The sequence below is a fragment of the Varanus komodoensis genome, unplaced genomic scaffold, assembly GCF_004798865.1.
Source record: "Varanus komodoensis strain SLA01 unplaced genomic scaffold, ASM479886v1 scaffold24, whole genome shotgun sequence".
NCBI lineage: Eukaryota > Metazoa > Chordata > Lepidosauria > Squamata > Varanidae > Varanus > Varanus komodoensis.
Genome location: NW_025335641.1, coordinates 7,695,892 through 7,715,551, shown reverse-complemented (window position 1 = coordinate 7,715,551; position 19,660 = coordinate 7,695,892). Strand labels below are relative to the sequence as shown.

Genomic DNA, 19,660 nt, shown 5'->3' with positions numbered 1-19,660 from the left:
TGCTGCTTTCAATCTTATCACCACCACCACAACCCTGTGAAGTAGATGGACTAAGTGTCTGTGCGTGACCAAAAGCCACCTAGTTGGCTCCATTGCCGAGCGGGAACTAGAACCTAGATTACCCGAGTCCCAGTCCTGCGTTCTTAACCACTACCCCACACTGGTTCTCATTAGACATGCCCCACTGGAGGACTCCATATTAGGAAAGGCTGTTGTACTGAATTCTCGTCATAAATGAGCTGCTCATGACGTGTGTTCAAGTTGTCTCTGATATGAAGAAATGTATCTTTCTCAGATGGCTCTTGTTCAGCAGATAAGTCAAGCTGAACATGCCCTTGAGGGGAGAGAGAGAGAGAGAGAGAGAGAGAGAGAGAGAGAGAGAGAGAAAGATAATATATATGAGATGGCACAAATTTTGGAAGAGAAGCCTAAACAATCATTCTGTCAGGGATATGGATTCTCTTATCTACCTTAATCTATTCCTAAGGACTTTAAGGAAAAGTCAGTAAGGATCCCCATTCCAAGTTGGTGTGAATATCCCCTACCTAACTGCTGGGAAAATGTATACTAATTTAAAAGAAACTAGGATTCTGTACACATGCATTTTTTAATTTTCTACATTTAATGTCTCTTCAATTATTTAGAATCAGTTTCAGTTTAGTAGAGGGCATCTCCATCCCTCACAGTACCCTCCAGATGCTTTCAACTATAATTCCCAACATTTTTGATTATGGCTGGAGCTGATGGGAATTACTTGTTACAATTATATCACAAGGGGCATGTGATATACTTGTAGCAGGTTCAGCATGTAGGACGTTCATTGGCTTGGGGCTTTGTGAAAGGCTTAGGTGGCACAGAAGCAAGCACTTAGAACTGGATCCAGAAGTTTCAAAAGTACATCTGTACTGCCAGGTTGGCATAGGAATTTGTGGACAGCAGCACATGGCAAGGTGGCCAGTGCACGAAGTTATTCTATCTGCATCCAACCTGAAATGAAACTCATTTTGGCCAGTGTGCCACAAATCTTCTGAAAGGGAGACTGGCCTAACAGGTTTTTCATACAGCTTGGTTTTGTTGGCAGGCTGAGTATGCAGTAAGGCAACTGCTGTGTATTGTATACAACCCAAATTCACAAATTCCACACATCTTCACAATCACTGTTAAGGTTAAATTGTAGCTGATTGTGTAGCTTTGCTAGCCCAAGAAGCCAAGTGGGCTTCAGAACCCAAATCTATATGCTTGTTGTGAACAGGTTGAGGTATTTCCATCTGCTGTGAAAGAATATTATTCAGCGGGGATTTAATGTTCCTCGACTCCTGATATGTGGGGGAAACAGCAAATTGGGTTATAAGAGAATCCAATCTCTTATTTGGAATTTGTTGCATTATTTTAACTTTCTTATCAAGGTATACCCTGGATAAAAACTTTCTAGGCTTCCCATGCAGTGGTACAAGAATCAACTGTAGCCCCATTAATTTTAAAGTTCTCTAATAATTTAGCTAAAATCTGTTATTTGTAGCTTCTTTTAGTGTTAGTTTTCCTCACAGAATTCCACTGTTTCCCAGTGGATGAATAGTTTTTAAGACCAGCCAGATTTCTCTGATTTAGAGAATTTCTCATCAGTGACAGGTCATCGTTGGTTGCCTTGTTTGGGAAGCCAAGCATGGTTGGCCAAAACATGGTTCTGAGAAGAGCAAAAGAGGTCACAGAAGAAGATTGGAGAATGGGGAGGAAAAGGCCCTTTTATGGAGCTGCCTGTTTTTGAAGATTAATTTGTTTGCATCTCAGTGTGATGGCTTGAGAACAGTTACATTTGTAAGATGTATCACATGCTCATTTATAAAAGTGAAGCATAAGTGATGGCAGATGGCGCCTCTGCAGAGTTTCTCAGAGTGATTGGCAAAGACATTTTCATAGCCACAAGACTTGGCAGAAGGGTTGTTACCCAACTAGTTGGCTGGCCAGGTAGTCTTCAGACAAGCACTATGCATGCTTTTTTCTAGTCATGGCTGAACCAGAGAACTCAGTGTTCCCGCTGGGAAGCGTAGTCCATTATCAAAAGGTTATGATCTCATAAATCACCTGCTTGCACATTGAGCTAGTGTGTTGGACTGGGATTCTGGCAGTGTGGGGAGTGAGAAGGGCAGTTGCTCTTGGCGCACAATCCCACAGCATGCTGATTTGGACTCAGAGGAGGAGGAACAGGGGAAGGCCTTGGAATCTGGGTCAATTCCAAACATTGAGATGAGAGAAGTGGAGATGCTTATCTCAAGATCAGACTCCCCAGGTGCTCAGGCAGCCCCTGAGAATTACCAAGATTTACAGTTATCACGAGGGGGCTTGGAGCAGGGGAGTTTCTCAGGGACAGACGAGGTAGGTACAGCTCTCAGCTCCATGATACAATGTCAGCAAAGGAGAGTGGCCCAATTAGAGGATCGATGTGCAGAAGGAAGGTGTGCCCATTTCCAAAAGGCACCTTGTGAAAGGTTGGGGCCCAAACATACTCATAAGGAGAGTTCCTAGAAGTAAATACCAGATTGGGTTCAGTGAACTGCTCTGTGCATGCTCCAAGTTTCATTCTGGGTGTTTGTGCTTCTGGAAAATGCTTTGATCAATGAAGAACTTTTTGCTAGAAGGGTCTGTGATTTTGAATGTGGAAAGGGAGGAAACCCAACTCATTACACATCGGATTCTAGTTCCTCCTCAGCTGTGAATGTAAAAACAAAGAAACAAAGTTTGTATTAAATCTGAAGCCTTCATATCTTTTGGGCTCCTGCTTCTATTATCACTGACAATTGTCTTTGCTGGCTGGGGCTGATGAAAGTTGTAGTACAAGATGTCCAGCTTGGGGAAGGCAGTTCTGCTCTGTTGTTATACTGTAATGTGCAGGCGATAGCGTTATGGATGAGTGGGAAAAAATAACCCCATGCACAACCATATCATTGACTGCACTGGAGCTGGGAGTCGAAGCTCATCAATATTGTTCTTCCATGTTGTAGAACAGTTGCTGCACTGAAAGAAGGTTGTTTCTCTCACTGCTGATTCAGATTAAATGCACCATCTTTCTCTTTCAACCACTCAGCTTGTCTCTTTGAATTGCATGCTCTGAGATTAAAATCTAAAACTGCACGCTTGGAATAATAATTGCAAAATTACTCCTTGAGTGCATCTGTTTGTCTAAGCAGGTATTCAGTGATGCTGCTCACAAGTTATGTGATACTGCCCGGCTTCCATTATTCATGGCAGTCTATTTACCCCTTTCTTGTTCCGTATCCCTGTTAAAAGATGCTCAGGAGCTTACCACTTTCTGTTATTTCAGGCAAGTCCAGCTGTTGGCCTAGGAATGCTCCTTTCTCAATTCACATTCACCTTTCCCATTCTGTATCTTTCAAGTCTCTCTCCTTGAACAGATCAGTTCTATAGAGGAAGCAGTTAATTTTTGATGAAAAGTGGTGAAACAAAGTGACGGCTGCCTTTTCTTTCCCTCTTTGGAAGAGTTCCTTGAACACAGTCCAAAGAAAATAACATGCTTGGCTCATTTAATGTAGCCTTAAGCCCTCATAGTAAAACTTCAAGACCTGGCAGGCTCGATGGAGTCCTCCTTTGCTCTCGCTTCCTCTGCCTGATTTCAGACTTCAAATTTTCATTTGATTTTTGGTAACACTTGTGTAAAGCCTAATTAGTGTTAATTATTTTGCATTCCACATGGGAAATGGCAGCAAGCCAAGTTGTGGCTGCTGTTAATGCAATGGCTTTCTCCCCTTTCAAGTCTTAAAGGGAGCTTGGGCCTTTAACTCAGATGCAGCCAGGAGGGAGAAGTGTGTGTTCAGCCAAAATGTTGCAGGGCTGTGCTTTCAGGCTGAAAGCCAATGATCCCCGCTGCCAGTCTTGGCTTTAAATGGGCAGGACTGGTTCTTGGGATAGCATAGCAGTGGTGGGTAGATGCAAGTGAGAAGGAGAAGAACGCAAATCAGTGAAGCAAGGGATGAGTGAACGTCATAATGTTTGATCTTATTCCCATGGCTGACCCCTGGTTTTATCTTAACACCAGACCGTATTCTCCACATTGTAAGTTTGGGTGGTAGAAATTCCTAGCCAGATAATTACTAAAGCTAGTTCATTCTGTTACTAAGTTAGGGAATAACTTTCCTAATAGATTTATAACCTAAATTTTCAAATGTTGAAAATGACTCTATGCAGGAGGCTTTCTGTGGCATCTAATTTTTATGACTTTTTTGTATATGTTTTGTTTTTAAGTTCCCACTGGGTGGTAACAGCTTATCATTCTAGGTGCTCTTTTATTTCTCTATGAAGAGGTATTGGTTAAATAATGCAATACAGGGAAAATGTTGGATGTTAATAATTAAAGATTAATAAATTAAGGTTGTGACCCTATGCATGTTTAGGCAGAAAAAAGGCCTACAGACTCCCAGTATCTCTCAGACATCCCTGCTGGATGTTGTAGGACTTTTTTTGTCTAAACACACATAGGATGGCACCCCAAGGTTATTATTTATTTATTTATCTATCTATCAGATTCAGGTCCCACCTTTTTTCTTACAACAAACTCAAAGCAGCTTACCCCATTCTCCTCTTGCTGCTCTCAATCTTATTTCCACAACCGGAACCCTGTGGGGTAGGTTGGGCTGAGAGTCTGTGATTGGCCCAAAGCACCCAGTTGGTTCCATGGTTGAGCAGGGACTTGAACCCAGATTACCTGAGTCCCAGTCCCATGCTCTTAATCACCATACCACACTGGCTCTCTTATTATCAGAGATTATTAGGATTATTTTTCTAAATTCCAAAGCATAGGGAGAAATTGGCATTATTGATATGTGTCTAATGCAACCAGCATAAACTTCAGGGCCTTGATACTCCAGCCTTCCATAGCCTAGGTTTTGGAGAGATTTTCTGGCACTCTAGATATTTTCAGATTATTTCTTGCTTCTTTGGTCTGAGGAGATACGTAGGGGTAAGCAACCCAAGAGTATTTCCATATGCTTCAGCCAGCATGGCCAATGGTCAGAGATGATACTTTTCATGAAACATTTGGAGGTCACCAAGTTTCCTTCCTCTGTACTGTGCTGTAAACACAGGCATGGGCTTCAAAAGAGGTCATGCACAGAGTACATGAACTCATCTACTTTATAAGCTATATTGGGAGCTGATTTCCAGTATTTTTCATCAGTCTGTGAGCTATGCAATCATGCTGAGGCCTTGCTTAGAGGAAGATAATATAGGAAAACAGATAACTTTTTCATGTTGTCAAATTTCACAGTGTGAAGGATTGCATCATAGGAAACATGTTTCGGGGGAAAGCAGGGACTGTTAACATTTGAGTAGAGCACAGAAGCAACAAGGAGAAATAGAGGATCGTGTGACAGTTTTACAAGGTGCATTTGTCTAAAACCCTGTGACCAAGAAATGTCTCCCAGACAACTAAGTCAACAGTGCATTGCTCCAAATAACAACATGCGGCAAATGGGTTTGAAAACACTTGGCTGACTTCATCTGGAAGAACACAGATGTATCTTGCAACAATGGATGCAATTCAGCAAAGCATTGTTTACACAAAGTTGCAGTGTCCTTAGCAGGTCTTTCTTTGTTGTTTTAAAAATCAGAGATTGTTGCTGCAGTCAACAATATAAACCCACACTTTAATAACTAGAACACACTATCAGTTTAATAAATCAGGCATTAAAAAAACAAAGGGCTATTATGAGCCCCTTCATGGTTCACATATGTCTTTGAATGGCTATTTCTCTGTACATGATATTGACACTAGTGCAGTCTCAGTGTTTCTCAATGTAAGGAAGGTTTGTTTAAAGTTTGACAAACCTGATTTTGAGAAGTGTAGGATCTCTAGACAAAATGGCCAGTTGCATGATTTTGTGACGTTGTGGATAGGAGTATGTATTTCCCACTGTAAAGAAGTGTACTAGAAGGAAAAATCTTATGTCAGGAAAAATGTCTTTGCAAGCCAGGCATGCAATTTTATCTGCATAGTTTGACCCAGTTGATAGAGTGGAATTCTACCAGTTCCATATCTGGTTTGCACTGGTGAATGCGGTACTCTTTCCCACTGCTGGTGTTCTCTAATTACGCAGATCCTCCATTAGGAGTGTATAGCATATTGTGTCTTTTGAAGAGCCCCCCTACAAGGAAGAGTTCTTTTCACTCAGACAAAAAATAGTAAAAGACAAGAAAAACAGTACAAGAACTCCTCTCTCTGTGCCAGAATTGTTCAAAAACTTTCAACTAACATCTGCTCCAGCTCCCAATGAGCCTGTTTATTTGTCGCGGGCCATGTGACCATCATAAAACACTTCTATTTAAAAACAGGTTCCATTTGATGTAATGCTTCATACATCATTTTAAGTAGAGATGCCGAAAGAACGTACCCCATCTCCTATAAAAGAAGAGCTCCAAATGTCATTGTTTTACATTTCATTAAACTTTCCTCTGGCAATTCGTATCCTGGAACTGTCTCAACACATGCTTCTTAGGCTGAGCATTAAGCAGCTTGAACAAGACGAATCTCCACTTAGGAAGAACCCCCTGGATCCCAAACCTCAATCAACCATCCCTTTTGCCGATCTGCTGGCAGGCATAGGGAGCTTTGGGAGTGAAGTTGCTACAATATTTGGGATGGGGTGGAGAATCACCAGTGCATCTGGCTCATATGTCATGGTCACAGGCATGTGTTGGCTTTTCTCCCTCCACAGAGAACTACCTGATTTACAAAAGAAGCCCACCCCCTGGTCTGCACTTCCTATGGGCTCTGTGGAAATCAGAGCTTTGTTTTTAAAAAGAGGTGCTGATGGGAGGGGAAAGCACACTGCAAATCGTCATTATTTTTATTAACGTAAAAATGTATCCCCTTTTTCTATTTCAGGAATCTATCATATAGTAGGTGACTGCCGTAGCTGGATTTAAAAAAGCATGGAAAATGTCCGCAAGCCCAGAGTTATGGAGGTCGGGTTCTGGGTTGTTGTCAGGCCTGATTAATGGGCAGCTATTGAGTCAGGAGTCATTCCAGAGAAAGAGCAAAACATCGGAACACCACAGACCCAGGAAGTCAGTTGCTGCACAGGAAAAGTTGTATCATGGACAGGAAGCCTTTCATAGTCCTTTCACTGAAGAAAAACCCATGTCCAGCCTGGATGGATAGAACTAGTCAAGTACATGAGGAGCTTTCCCTGTCCAAGCAGCTGCTCCCAGCTGCAGCCCTGATGGCTCATTCAACAGGCAGCTGAGTAGAGAGCCAAAGGCTCCTGGTTCTAACCCCAGCAACTCCAGACCAATATGTAGAACCAAGTTATGCTACAAAAGTCTGGTGCCCGCCAGATGTTTTGAACTATGCAGAATCCCTGCTCATTGACCATGCTGACATGTCTATGGGAATTGTACTCCAAGACATCTAGAGAGTACCAACTTGCATACCCTTGGTGCAAAGTGTACAGTGTTCAAATAAGTGAGGCTGAATATCTTCCCAAAAAGTTATTCATGTCAAGTGTTAGAGGGCTGCTTTACTGTCTACTAGTTCCTAGAATTTTTTAAAGCCATTACTATTCTGACCCACCTGTCTGCTCAGTCCCTTGCAAGTTGCCAATTAATGCCATTCAAGATTGGCCAAGAGTTGGCAGAGATGTGAAGGAGGGGAGAGAAGTTTGGATATAGCTATTAAACCCGTGATATTAAAGTGAGAAAGGGGTATATTAAGAAAAATAAGTTTAATGAGATTTGGGATGCATTCATTGAGTATGTGTTTTAAAAAGGGAAAGGATTTGAACCATCAAAAGAATCATTGCAATTTTGGAAGGGGGAAATGTCTGGAAAGAATCTTTGAATGAGTTTTATTTTCTGTAACATGTATCTATGGTCTCCGGGGGAGGGGGGCAGTATCTATAAGATTTATTTTAATTATATGTTTAAACTTACATGTTTTTATTTTAGCTGTATTTTTTGGTTGTATTTTAGACTGAAAAAAATTTAAAAAGCTGTGAATGCGGTGACATGATAGACAGGTGACTGTGAAGCCCTGATTGTCCCTGCATTGTCAGCAGTGGAACATAAGCCATAAGAACATCCCCTGTGGTGTCTTACAGCCCTCAGAACATTCTCTCTGTGGAACACATTTATTTATTTATTGCCTTTCCATGCCACCCCTCAGCCAAAGTTCTATGAGCTGCTCCATAGTGGCTTAAATGTTGCTTTGTAAGCCAGTGTCTCTTTACATAGCAAGCTCATCAGTGAGACTCTTGTTTCTCAAAACTATCATTACAGTTCACTCTGCATATACTATAGGCTGATCAATGGGCAGGCATTTATATCTATTTTACCTAGAAGCCCTTAATATCTTCTATCTACCTCTTAGATTAGATAAGCTCTGTTTTTACCAGAGGGGTTTATTTCATTGCTCCAGCATGGTTGCTTGGCTTTATCTGGGTGGAATAAGCAGAATTTGACATGAGTGCAAGCTTTAATGCAGATTGCTCCATGGCGTTTTTGAACTTGACTCAATAATTCCTGCATCACCTCCCTGTGGAAGATTGTTATTCCAACAATACTGTCTGAGATGCACTGATTGTCTGATGCCATATATGGCAGCTTCATAGGTTCATTGATTTCAAGCCCTTTATTGAAACATATATTGATATCAGTACAGGCTGTTGAGGTGCACATGGACTCTGTGCTGGAAGCTGTAAATGCAGCAAATACTTTTGAAGTTCCATCCTTCGTTTGTGTGGCACTATCATAGCATAAGCTGTGACTTGGTTCTTCCATAGCTTTAAAGCCCTTCTGAGATGAGGTCACATATGTTTCCTGAAGTAATGCCTGGAAATACCTGAGCTGAAGCTTCTTAATTAGACGACATTTGTGCTTTTGTTTTGTTTATTCATTAATCTATGCATACAGCTGAGAAAGGTCTACTGTCATTAATCTCTAACATTTTGGACCACACATTAAAACCACAGACACCTATTTTTCTGTCAAGAACATAGCAATGAATGTTCCCACTCCCCACCTCCCACAAAAGAAATCCTCATCCATATGGAACCTTTTATTATTTATCAGTGTCATTTATAACTGAGGAGAATCCAACCTCATGTTCTCTCTTATGAAGCCATATTCAAAGTGAATGCTCCTTGCCCCCATGGTTTACAGTAGCATCTATTTAGCAGATGTTATAGTAAAAACTCCTATGATGAGCAGGTTTTGGTACGGCAGATTTAAATGACTGCTTGGAGGAATGATTGGCCTCTACCAGGTGAATTTCACATTAAAAGGATGTTTCTATTCTCAGGTTTCAGCAGGTTCTATTGTGACCTTTGAGAAAGAAAACTTCTCCTTGTCAGCAAAAATAGAGGAAAAGCCCCTTCCACAAGGAAATAAACATCTATTAGAGTGGGCCCAAGAGGAATACGGGGCAGTAACATCTTTCACCGAACTCAAAATTTCTAGAAATGTTTACATCAAAGTGGGAGAAGGTAAGTCTTGTAAACAAAAGGGCTGTATGGGCTGTATGTTAGTGAATGGAATTCCATCAGTCTTCATTTTACAAGTTCTTCTTTGGGAATTTGCTTGTTGGCACTACACTGAATATCATTCCAACAGTTGTTTCCTTTGTACATTTGTCATGGCAAGAGTTTGAATGCAGGGTGTGTGTGCGTGTGTACGTACACCAGTTACAGTAAACAATAACTGTAGACCATTATGACTGATGCTTGCCCTCTGAGGAGTACTTCTTGATCTCTCCCCTGTGTTGCCAAACCTGAGGTTAGGAATGAGAGATGCAGGAAGCAAGCATTATGCCAACTGTTTTGCCAAAATTTACCTCTCCTGTTATTCAGAATGATCCTCTGGTTAACAAGAAAGTTAACCAGATCAGAAAGTTTTTGCAATTGGGTATGACAGCTCTTTTCCTGGTCTCTGTGCATCACACACATGGGCTCTGTACCTGTGTGGGAAGTTTCTATAGCTAAGCATTCAATTGGGTTGGATCCCCCCTTCTTTTTACATGTTAACGTGGGAGGGGTTCCCACCCATTCCCTCATTTCGTTTTGGCCACCATTATGCCTAGATCAGGAAGTGCTTCTCTCTGCACACCTGAGTATTTTTTCAGCATTCTCTGACCTTTCTACCATTTTCTTTACTTTCTTTAAATAATTGTTCTTCCCTTTTCACCCACTTGATCTTGCAAACCTATTCACTTCACTCGTTTATGTTAAACAAAATCTACTAATATATACATTTTTCCTGCCTTCTCTTTCTCTGGGTTGCACAATTCATAACAGGATTGCTGTGCTACTTCAGATTCCTCATGTTGGAGTCCACCATATTATAGCGGCATGTTGCCATATTCCTACATTTCTTTTTTTCCATATAGATCTGCTGGTCCTTTGGGGGCTTTGTCCACTTTTGTACTTACTCTGTAACCATTCTGAGTAGCCAGTTGCACAGGAAGGCATCGATCATTTGGCAATAGTTCAAAATCTTTCTGAACCAACTTAACATTATTGTTTCAGTAGAGAAACTTCCTCTCTTGTTTCAGCATTTGTTAGCTTCTGGTCTCTAATCCCTTTGTCTCCTGAGCATCCTAGAGTTAAACCTTCTAGCAAAAGTTCTGTCACTGGGAAGAAATCTTGCCGCTGAGAGCAATAATAATAATAGCCGTTAGCAATAATAATTTTATTGAGGAAAGAAAATACATGATAAATGATCCTAATGTATTCAGAAAAGAAGTCCTCATATTGATAAGTCAAGAACAGTCAAGCTTATTCCAACACTGGGTCATGTTGGCTGGGAACTGGATGCTAACACCTAATTTGTGTAGAATGGAGCAGACCACAGTCTGCTCCAGTGAAAGTAGTAGCCTTCAAGATTTGCTTCTGAATTGCAGGCAAGCAGGTTGGCAGCCTGCATGGGACATTACCTGTTGCTTGCGTTGTATGGTTCCAATACTTTGTGTTCCTTGGCTGTTGGTGCTCCAGGCTGCTCTACCAAATCCTCATCAGATATCTAGCTATTTACAATTCCTTTCATACCACTATATGAACCATACAGTGCAGTAAAGGAGGACAGATGAAGATTAGTAGGATTCATTATATTTACTTTTGAAAGTGAGGTTAAGTTGTGCTTTATGCTCATGTGGAGAAGAAACAGGTGGCTGGTAAATGGAGAAATGCATACATCGCAAATGATTTGGAGCAATAATTTTCAAGCTTTCTATCACAAAGGAGGCTTTCTGTCTTTAAGGAACGCTTTCTACATTTACTTGTCTGCTTAGGAAGACATGTTTTTCTGCATGAAAACTCACACAAACCTAGCAATGTTTACGCATGTGATATTTAAAGGCTCACAAGGCCTTATCACCTGAACTTTACTAGATAACACAAGATCTGCTAAGGCCCTACCTGAATGCCCCCAAACATGGTGTGGTGGACCTTTGTTAAGCAGTATTGAAGATTTATCCACAGTAACACTACTACTCTAATGTCTACAGCCAGCTAGAAGTGATAAATAAGCTGCAGCAACCTGGCTGAAGTTAAGCAGTTATGGCTCTTGTAGTAGGAAGGCACCTGGAAAGCCCCTGTATACCATCTTCTGTTTTAAGATAGGGAAAAAAGGAAGGATATAAGTATATTGAAGTAAAGTTTGAAACACTCTGGCCTGGACAGTATGGAACTATTATTGTATTGTTTTCCATAAACAAGGATGTGAGAATGCTTAGTAAAACAAGTTAATAAGTATGTAATTAAGGCACCCCTTTTTAAAGAACAAGCTACATCACGGCTAGCAATGTACCAGTCTTACTAAGCCTTCACTTAGAAGTGCAATAAATAGAAAGCAGAACCAAAGCATTGGTATGTTCTATTATATTGAAATACATAGGGATATACTAGCTATATGCAATTGGGGATCTTTTAAAATCCTATCCAGAAAAACTGTAAATATCTTACTTTTTTCTCTTTGAGGTATGATTTAAGATTTTGTTTCATAACACATAATAAAAGATTTCAAAAATCCATTTTGGTCCATCCTTAAAATGATTACTTTTCTTTGGAGTCATAGTCTAGAACTGAACAACTAACAGTGGCTCATAGAAACATGGAAACTGAGCTGGGCCACTTGTCCATTAGTATTTTCTACACAAGTGTTCCCAAACTTACTTTTCTAGTGTACTGCTTCAAATTTGCTGGGGATGTTGAGGGACCATTTAATCACTTTTTTGTTCTAGAAATCAAAACTTTGGGTAACTTTTTTTCCTTCATAAGTATCATCATCAAAACCGGTGACATATTATGAAAGCCACAGGCCATATGTGTGACTGCTGAGATGAGCCCCTTTAAGGAGGCACCTTTAGGGGCAAATTGATAAAATACACCAGTGCTGAATTGTGAAAATCATAAGCCCTCAGTCACAGCCTGTTAGCCTATTTAACCCACTGGCCCTGGTCAAAATCCCTGGTGTTCATGGACTGGTAGCAGCTGTTCCTGGATTTGGACTGGAGTATTTCCCATCTTAAGCTGGAGAAGCCAGTAACTGAAAATGGGACCTTTTATAGTCAAACTTTATCAGTTAGCATGGCTGTAAGTCAACTAAATAGCTGCAATAGTTGATGATAACACTTTAAGTGAACAGTTGAAAGAAAGCGTAATAGTGTAGAGACCTTTCCTTGGAAATGTTGTTGATTGGAACAGGAGAGGTTCCAGAAACACATAATGAAAATACAGGAAATCTCTTGCAATGAATTGCCTTATAACATGTAGCAATTTTCCTAGAGAAATTGTTGGCAAGCCATTTACTAATTTAAAAATATTGCATTGCTAGTATTGAGAATTATATTTGCATGCTGTTTTATGTGCATTAATTTGAGTTCGGCATGGCCAACTCCGGGATCACTTTCTGTCATCTGTGTGGGAGGAGTTGGCAGAATATCTACTGCTTTTAGATCCCATCTGGCAGTGTACTTAACAGATGTTTGGGGAGTGTTCTGTCAAACTCTATGAATAGATTTAGTCTCTGATAGTTTACGTAGAAGGATCTTCTGGAGAAGAAGGTAAAATAAGCCTTCAAAAACCACTTAATAAGAAAAGCAATTGAACTAAAACAGCCAGTCTTCCGGCACCTTCATAGAAAGTGATGTGTGGCCACACTTGATATAGTGTGTACCTCAGGGGTCCCCCATGGTTTAGGACCTGTGGGCACATCTGGGAATTTGAGTGCTGTGGGAACCACCACATGATGGCGCACACAGATGATGTGGCTAGTCACATAATAGATACTGTCCACAGAGGTGTGTTGTGGAGACGAAAGTAGGGACGCTACAGTCTAGGAAGGAGAGGGAAATAGCAAGGCAAACAGGAGAGAAAGGGCGAAGAGAGGAAGCAACAGCAAGGTAATAGGTGGACAAGAAAGAAGTAGTGAGCACAGAAGCTGCAAGTGGAGAGAACAGCAAGATAAGGAATGATTGGGAGAGAAAGAACAAGGCTGGGAACTAGAAAGGAAAGAAGAAGGCTAGAGATAGGAAAGGGGAATAAATCATGAGAAAAGTGGTTGAGTGGAGAAAAATGGCAAGGCTAGAGACTGGTTATGAGGGGAGAGATAGCTAGCAAAGGGGAAGGCTCTGTGTGGATAGAAGATTAGGTGGGGCAGGAAACAACTCTTTCCTTCTCTTCCTGTCCTGATTGATCAGCAGGAAGAAGAACCAGGCATCTTAATGCTTTTCTGTTTTTTAAAATTAAAAAAAAAAAATTGAAGTGAGCAGGGAGTAGAGAGCTTGGTGGGATGCTGTGCCCCATGGGCACTGCATTGCAGGCCCCTAAAATGCAGTGTTTTAGTTGTTTTGCTTGAAAAAGGGCATTGCCTCTCTGGGAAAGATTTTGAAAGGCCTGGGAACAACTCATCTATGAGGAAAGGTTCCAATATTTCATTTTGAATGAGTGGATGGGATATTTATAGATATGCAGTGTGTGGGGATTGCAAATGGAGACATGCTTTTCTTGTTCTCACTTAATAGCGGACCCACTGGGTCATCCAATGATGGTGAGCATCTTCTGTGTAGCCAGCAGCATGCATGTTCCAACTGTTTTCCCCAATGCACATTTGACTGCTGTCTGACAATATCTTGGAATATGCAGGTGGAAATGCAGACAGTTTACAAATTATTGTATGCTAATATATTTTCCTGGGCATTTGTTCTTGTTTTGTTTTGAAGAATAGCATGTTTTAGCAGGAGCTAGTTGGCTTGTCACTATGGTAAACTTTATCTCTATAACTGCATTTGATAAACTAGGATTGATGGTTGGAACTGGTCCATGTGTTAAATACATCTTTTCTCCTCCTTCCCTCCCATTCCCCCCTCTCTCTTTCTTCAGATCAATTTTTTCCCACAACCTGCAATATAGAAAAGAACTTCATTTCTCTGAACTACCTTGCGGGCTATCTACAGCCAAAGGCAGCAGAAGGTTGCATTGTCTCCAGCATTGGCCATGAAAGAGAAGTTCATATAATTGAGCTGATCACACCAGACTCTAATCCATACAGGTAAATGGCTTGATCATATTATATTTCTCCAAGCCAGGAATAGCTTCTCTAGTTTGACTTCAGCCCAAGACACAGCTTTAAAGACATGCAGTATCTATCTAGATCAGCATTTCACATTCAGGAGACCTCCAGATGTTTTGGACACAACTTCCATCAGCTGCAGCCAGCAAGGCCAATGGTCAGGAAGGCTGGGAGTTATCCAAAACATCTTAAGGCCACCAGGTTAAGAAAGGCTGATGCAGAAGAAAAGTGTAGGATGTAAGAAAATTTTATTATGCTCTGTGAGAACAGATTTGCTGGAAAATCTGTGAATGCAAAACAGGTGAAGTAGAATTAGTATAAAGACATGTGGATTATGATGCTTTGAAAGAAGGGTATCAATATCTTACAGCAAACTTTTTAAACAAGAGAGAAACTTGGTGCTTAGCCTTTAAACCATATTAAAGTTGGATGTAGCCTTTTGCCTAGAATTTTGAATCCAAGTCCCAGATTATTTTAAGGTAAAAATGCTGCTAAGTGTAATACAGCTATTGGCTTCTGACCTAAAACTTTGAGAAGTAATTTTAATTGATCATAGTCTTACAGGACCTATTCAAACTTTGCTTGACCATGAAAACACTTCCATGTTTAGGACGTCACCTTGGAGGAGAAGGGGAAGTACAGGAGACCAAGATCCACACCCCATCTCACCTGCAGCTAGGGTGAATGCTGACACTTTATTTATTTATTTATTTATTTATTGATTTATTTATTATGCCGTCCATTACTTGCATCTCTGGATGGCTTACAATATAAATCAAAATAAAATAGGTAAATTGACACTTCCACTCTGGCTGCAATTAATAAAATGCAAACAATAAAATCCAATTCCCATTAAAACATATTAAAATATTGATTAAATAAAAAGGTCTTGACCTGGTGCCAAAAAACATATAATGACAGTGCCAGGCGGACCTCTCTGGGGAGCGCATTCTGTAGTCAGGACCCAAGAAGAAGTGCACAATCACAAAAGAGGACACTATTTGCATAATGTCCTCACAGGCAAATATGCATGTATGAATGCACATTTAGAAGTAATACTAAGAAGTATTATTTTAATAGAATAGAAATACAATTTGCATTGCATAGCATAAAGGCAAGGCAAGCAAATACGAGGCATAGTAAACAGACTGACTTGTGGACCTGTGGATCTCCACCATCTTCTGTGCATTTGTGTGCTGCTTACATGCAGATGGACAACCTCAGACCCCTTTCTGACTCTCCTTTCATGTTATGCTTGTCTACCAATAAAACCAGACTTGGGTGCTGGAGCCCAGAAGCAGAGGAAACCTTCAAAAAGAAGCTCTCCAGCTCTCCAAAACAGGGGGCTGTCTTATAAGACAGAACAGTGGGGCCCCAGACATGAATTTTGGGGATAAAGTAAGCCTCTGGGTGGGTCTTCCAAACTGGGCTCATTATTACTGCTTTTTGTCTTAAGCTTCTATTATTCTAGCAAACACTAGACTCATAAGTACAGGAATGTGTGTGTGTGTGTGCGCATGCGCGTGCAAAAACCCTCAATAGTATGTTGAAAATGCTCCTTTTCTTGTCATTGCCCAAACGCACTTTGCTTTTTTATATACTGCCCACTAAAAGGCAGGAAGTAAAACTTAGGCCATAGAAGAAGTGATAGCTGTCAGTAGTTTGATGTTGGTGAATTCTATTAGATGGATTTATAGTTGTGAAAATGAAAATAATAGGATACACGAGAAAATTCACATTTATTTTCATTAAGGACCTTGCCTCCCTCCTCACCACATAGTAAAATATTTTGGAAGTCCATTCAGAACTAGAGGGAGGTGTCATATTTGCAACTATAAAGAGCTCTCTGGGTTGCAGCTGATCTGTATGCAGTGTTTGCCCTTTGAATCAAAGAGGAAAGCAAACAAAACTAAGGAAAAAATGGCATAAACAGGAAAAAAAAGACTTGTGTGTTCTCTGTGGGTTTTTCTCAGACACCTTAGGAAGTGGATTTAAATGTAACCTTATAATCCAGGACTTTATAATTAGTCCTGGATTTTGTTCAGTTTTAATTCTGCAACACTACAAAAACTTCAGAGTAGTTCCAAAGAAAAGGGGAGATCCTCTTTGAGCATTTCTCACCGCTTCTGTCTTGCAAATCTAGATTGTACTTGCCCACTTCTGATCTGTCAGTACGTGACCGGCTGCAGGGGTAGGGGCAACATTTCGAAGCTCTGTCATACTGCTCTGATCCCAAAGAGGCGGTGTGGTGATCTCCCAGGCTGTGTCAGGCTGAGCAGCAGTCCTCATGTCACAGAGGATGGAGCCGGAGAAAGAGTCCCTTGCAGCTATTGGCAGAGCTGCTCAAACGGGCAGAAGGGCCTGTGCAAAAAGCAACAAAACAAGCTCAAGGCCTAAAACAAGGGTGAGGTAGGAGTCTGGGGAGGCAATGAAGAGCAGAGCATGTGGCTGAATGAGAGTAATCTGGAGTAATGAAGAGAGAGAAGGTACTTGTGAACAGGGAGAAAGCTGCTCGGGAGAACAGGTGGAGGGCAGGCCTATTCATAAGCAAGAGCTAAAGAATGGGAAATTGGGTAATGCTGATGTAATGCAGCTGGCAGAATCCTTAAAAACTGCCCTTTATTATGCCTATATTTCATTTAGAATTTGAAAGAAAGCCACATGTAAGTCTATATGTGCAAATGTCCTAGGAAATATAGTTTCCAAAGCTCAACAGGCAGGAACATTTTTCCAGCTTTTTTTTTTTTTTTTAGTTTTCTGCTACAGTGATCTTGCCAAGTTATAATTCTGAGGTATGTTAAGGTGAAGTGTGTTTCAAATGAAAGCAATGTATTGGATCTAAATGTGTATCTAAAACTTGTGATACAGAAATGAGAAAACATTGCATCCATGCGCACACTTAAACATTCTACATGCAACACAAGTTCCAAGTGATAGTCTTTAGCTATCACTCCAGAAGAGAGAGAACGTGTAGCCAGCAAAGTTGAAATGAGAAAGGAAAGCTGTTGGGCAGTAATTATTAGCGAGGAAAACAATTTGTTTCCATTGTTATGTAAAATTGTTTTAGCATGTGTGGCGTAATAGTCTGTTTTGCACATGTTGTACTGTCTGGGATAAACTCCAGCATTTTAATCAGCTGGCCAGACACTGGAAACTTGATGGATTGGAAGAAGGTTGATAGTTGAAAATTACTGGCATTCAGGCACATACTCTGCTTTTATTTTCCACATTCAGTGCTTTCCAGGTGGATATCATCATCGACATTCGACCATCCCGGCCAGACGCTACACTTGTCAGGGATCTTGTACTTATCCTCAAGTGCAGACAGTTTGTCAATTGGGTCATCAAGTCACATCATGTTACGGGGAAGCTGGAAGTGATCGTAAGTAGATACAGCACCGTTTCTTCTTTGGATGAGGCATGGCGCTGTTAACAGCTTATGTTTTGAGGTGAAGAAGTGAGCACAAGATAACAAATGTCTGTCTAAATTATCTCCTGGTTGTTGCCCCGCCCCAGCCTGGCTTCTGAGTGATGGGTGGTGTCTCATCACGTGGGGGATGAATCCCCCTCAATTCTGGAAGTGTCCTTGAGATAAGTATTGTCTGCTGTTCTTTGCATGCAAATAAAGACTTAATAGCTCTTTTCTAACAGTGCATGCAGAAATAAGCCAAACTGGCTGAAGGAATTGAAAAGGAAAGATTTATTTTAGGTAAGGCTTCTCGCCTAGGTTGAGGCAACACAATAACCTTCACTCAAGGGCTGAATGTAGGTTTTCTTGAACTATGGGTTGTTCCTGAAATATGGTTGATTGTGCTGTTTGAATCCTAACAAGTTATGGTGAACAACCAACAATTCACAACCCAGCAATAAACCATGGGGTCTCTTAATGTGTTGCTTGTTAACAAGTCATTGTTGAACCCACAATTCAACAAGAACCTACATGCAATTCAAACTCAACACTTCACTGTGGGTTATCATACTACCTGATGCTACTCTTTTTTAAAGTTCTAGTTATATTTATCTAGAGACCGAAGAGACTAGCTGGCCATGCACAACTTCCTTGCCCACGTACTTGAAGCCAATTCATAGATGAGTGAGCTACAACTAGTCAGTAGAAATGTTGCAATAACTCAAGATTGTCAAGATTGGACCATGACCAGTGCCAGCCCTTCAGGCTAGGTCACTGGATCACACACTCCTTGCTCATTTTTATTTTTATTTTTTTTACTAGCACTAGTTCTAAATTAGCTAGTTTACACAGGAAGTAGATCAACTTTCCCTGCTGTCTAGCATTTGCTCAGAGGAAGATAGCCGGCTAAAGCTCCAGTCTCTGCTAGTCAATACTTAATTTGTCTTTCCCTCCCTCTTTCTGGGTTTCACTGGGTATTCTGGTAAGTGTAACCCAAACAGTCTGGGTAGCATAAGGAGATCAACTAGGCCTAGAAAAGTGCAAACAGGGAACACAATGAAGCTCTATAACCAAATAAAGTAAATTTATTATAGTAAAGGCACACATAAGTAGGGAGAAAACATAGTGAAGATACCTGATAAAACAGGAAAACAAATCCTGTACCAGAAATCCTGGTTCACCAAATCTAAAGCCTGGGAGTTGGAACAGCACCTGGACGTATGTTAGGACCCACTGATGTTGCATAGACTTTGCTCAGGGCAAAGTAGAAGGAAGGAAGCCAGAAGGCACCTCAGAATGAGCTGTTATCAGCTTACATGCTGTTTGACTGGATGTGATTGGCCAAATGTACAGCTGGCTTAGTCAAAAGGTTTCTGGGAGCCAGAAGTAGATTTGAACAAAGGAACATCAGATTCGAATCAGGACATAGTATATATTTATTTTTAGGCAGTTAAGAACTGGAGACTTATTAATCATTATTGAGCTGCTGCTTCGATGCATTGCTCAGCAGCAACATTGCTTTTGCGACCTGTTTATGGCCTTCCTGGAAGCATTTTGCTGATCACTATTGGAAATGGGACACTAGACCAGATGTTTGGTTTGCTCCAGGAGAGTTTTTCTTAATTAAGTAATGCCTCAAGTTGTTTATTTGCTTGAACCAGTTTCACTTTCTGCAACTCT

The 19,660-nt window shown here is 40.8% G+C and overlaps 1 protein-coding gene across 3 annotated transcripts in view; it reads left to right on the top strand.

The window, feature by feature from the left end:
• TGFBR3 (transforming growth factor beta receptor 3) overlaps positions 1–19,660 on the top strand; it is a 175,825-nt gene that overhangs the window by 102,230 nt on the left and 53,935 nt on the right. For all 3 annotated transcript variants that reach the window (XM_044432267.1, XM_044432265.1, XM_044432266.1), the window contains exons 5-7: positions 9,308–9,491; positions 14,382–14,550; positions 17,806–17,953. In XM_044432267.1, coding sequence (XP_044288202.1) covers positions 9,308–9,491; positions 14,382–14,550; positions 17,806–17,953 — 501 coding nt within the window. The remainder of the gene's footprint in view (positions 1–9,307; positions 9,492–14,381; positions 14,551–17,805; positions 17,954–19,660) is intronic.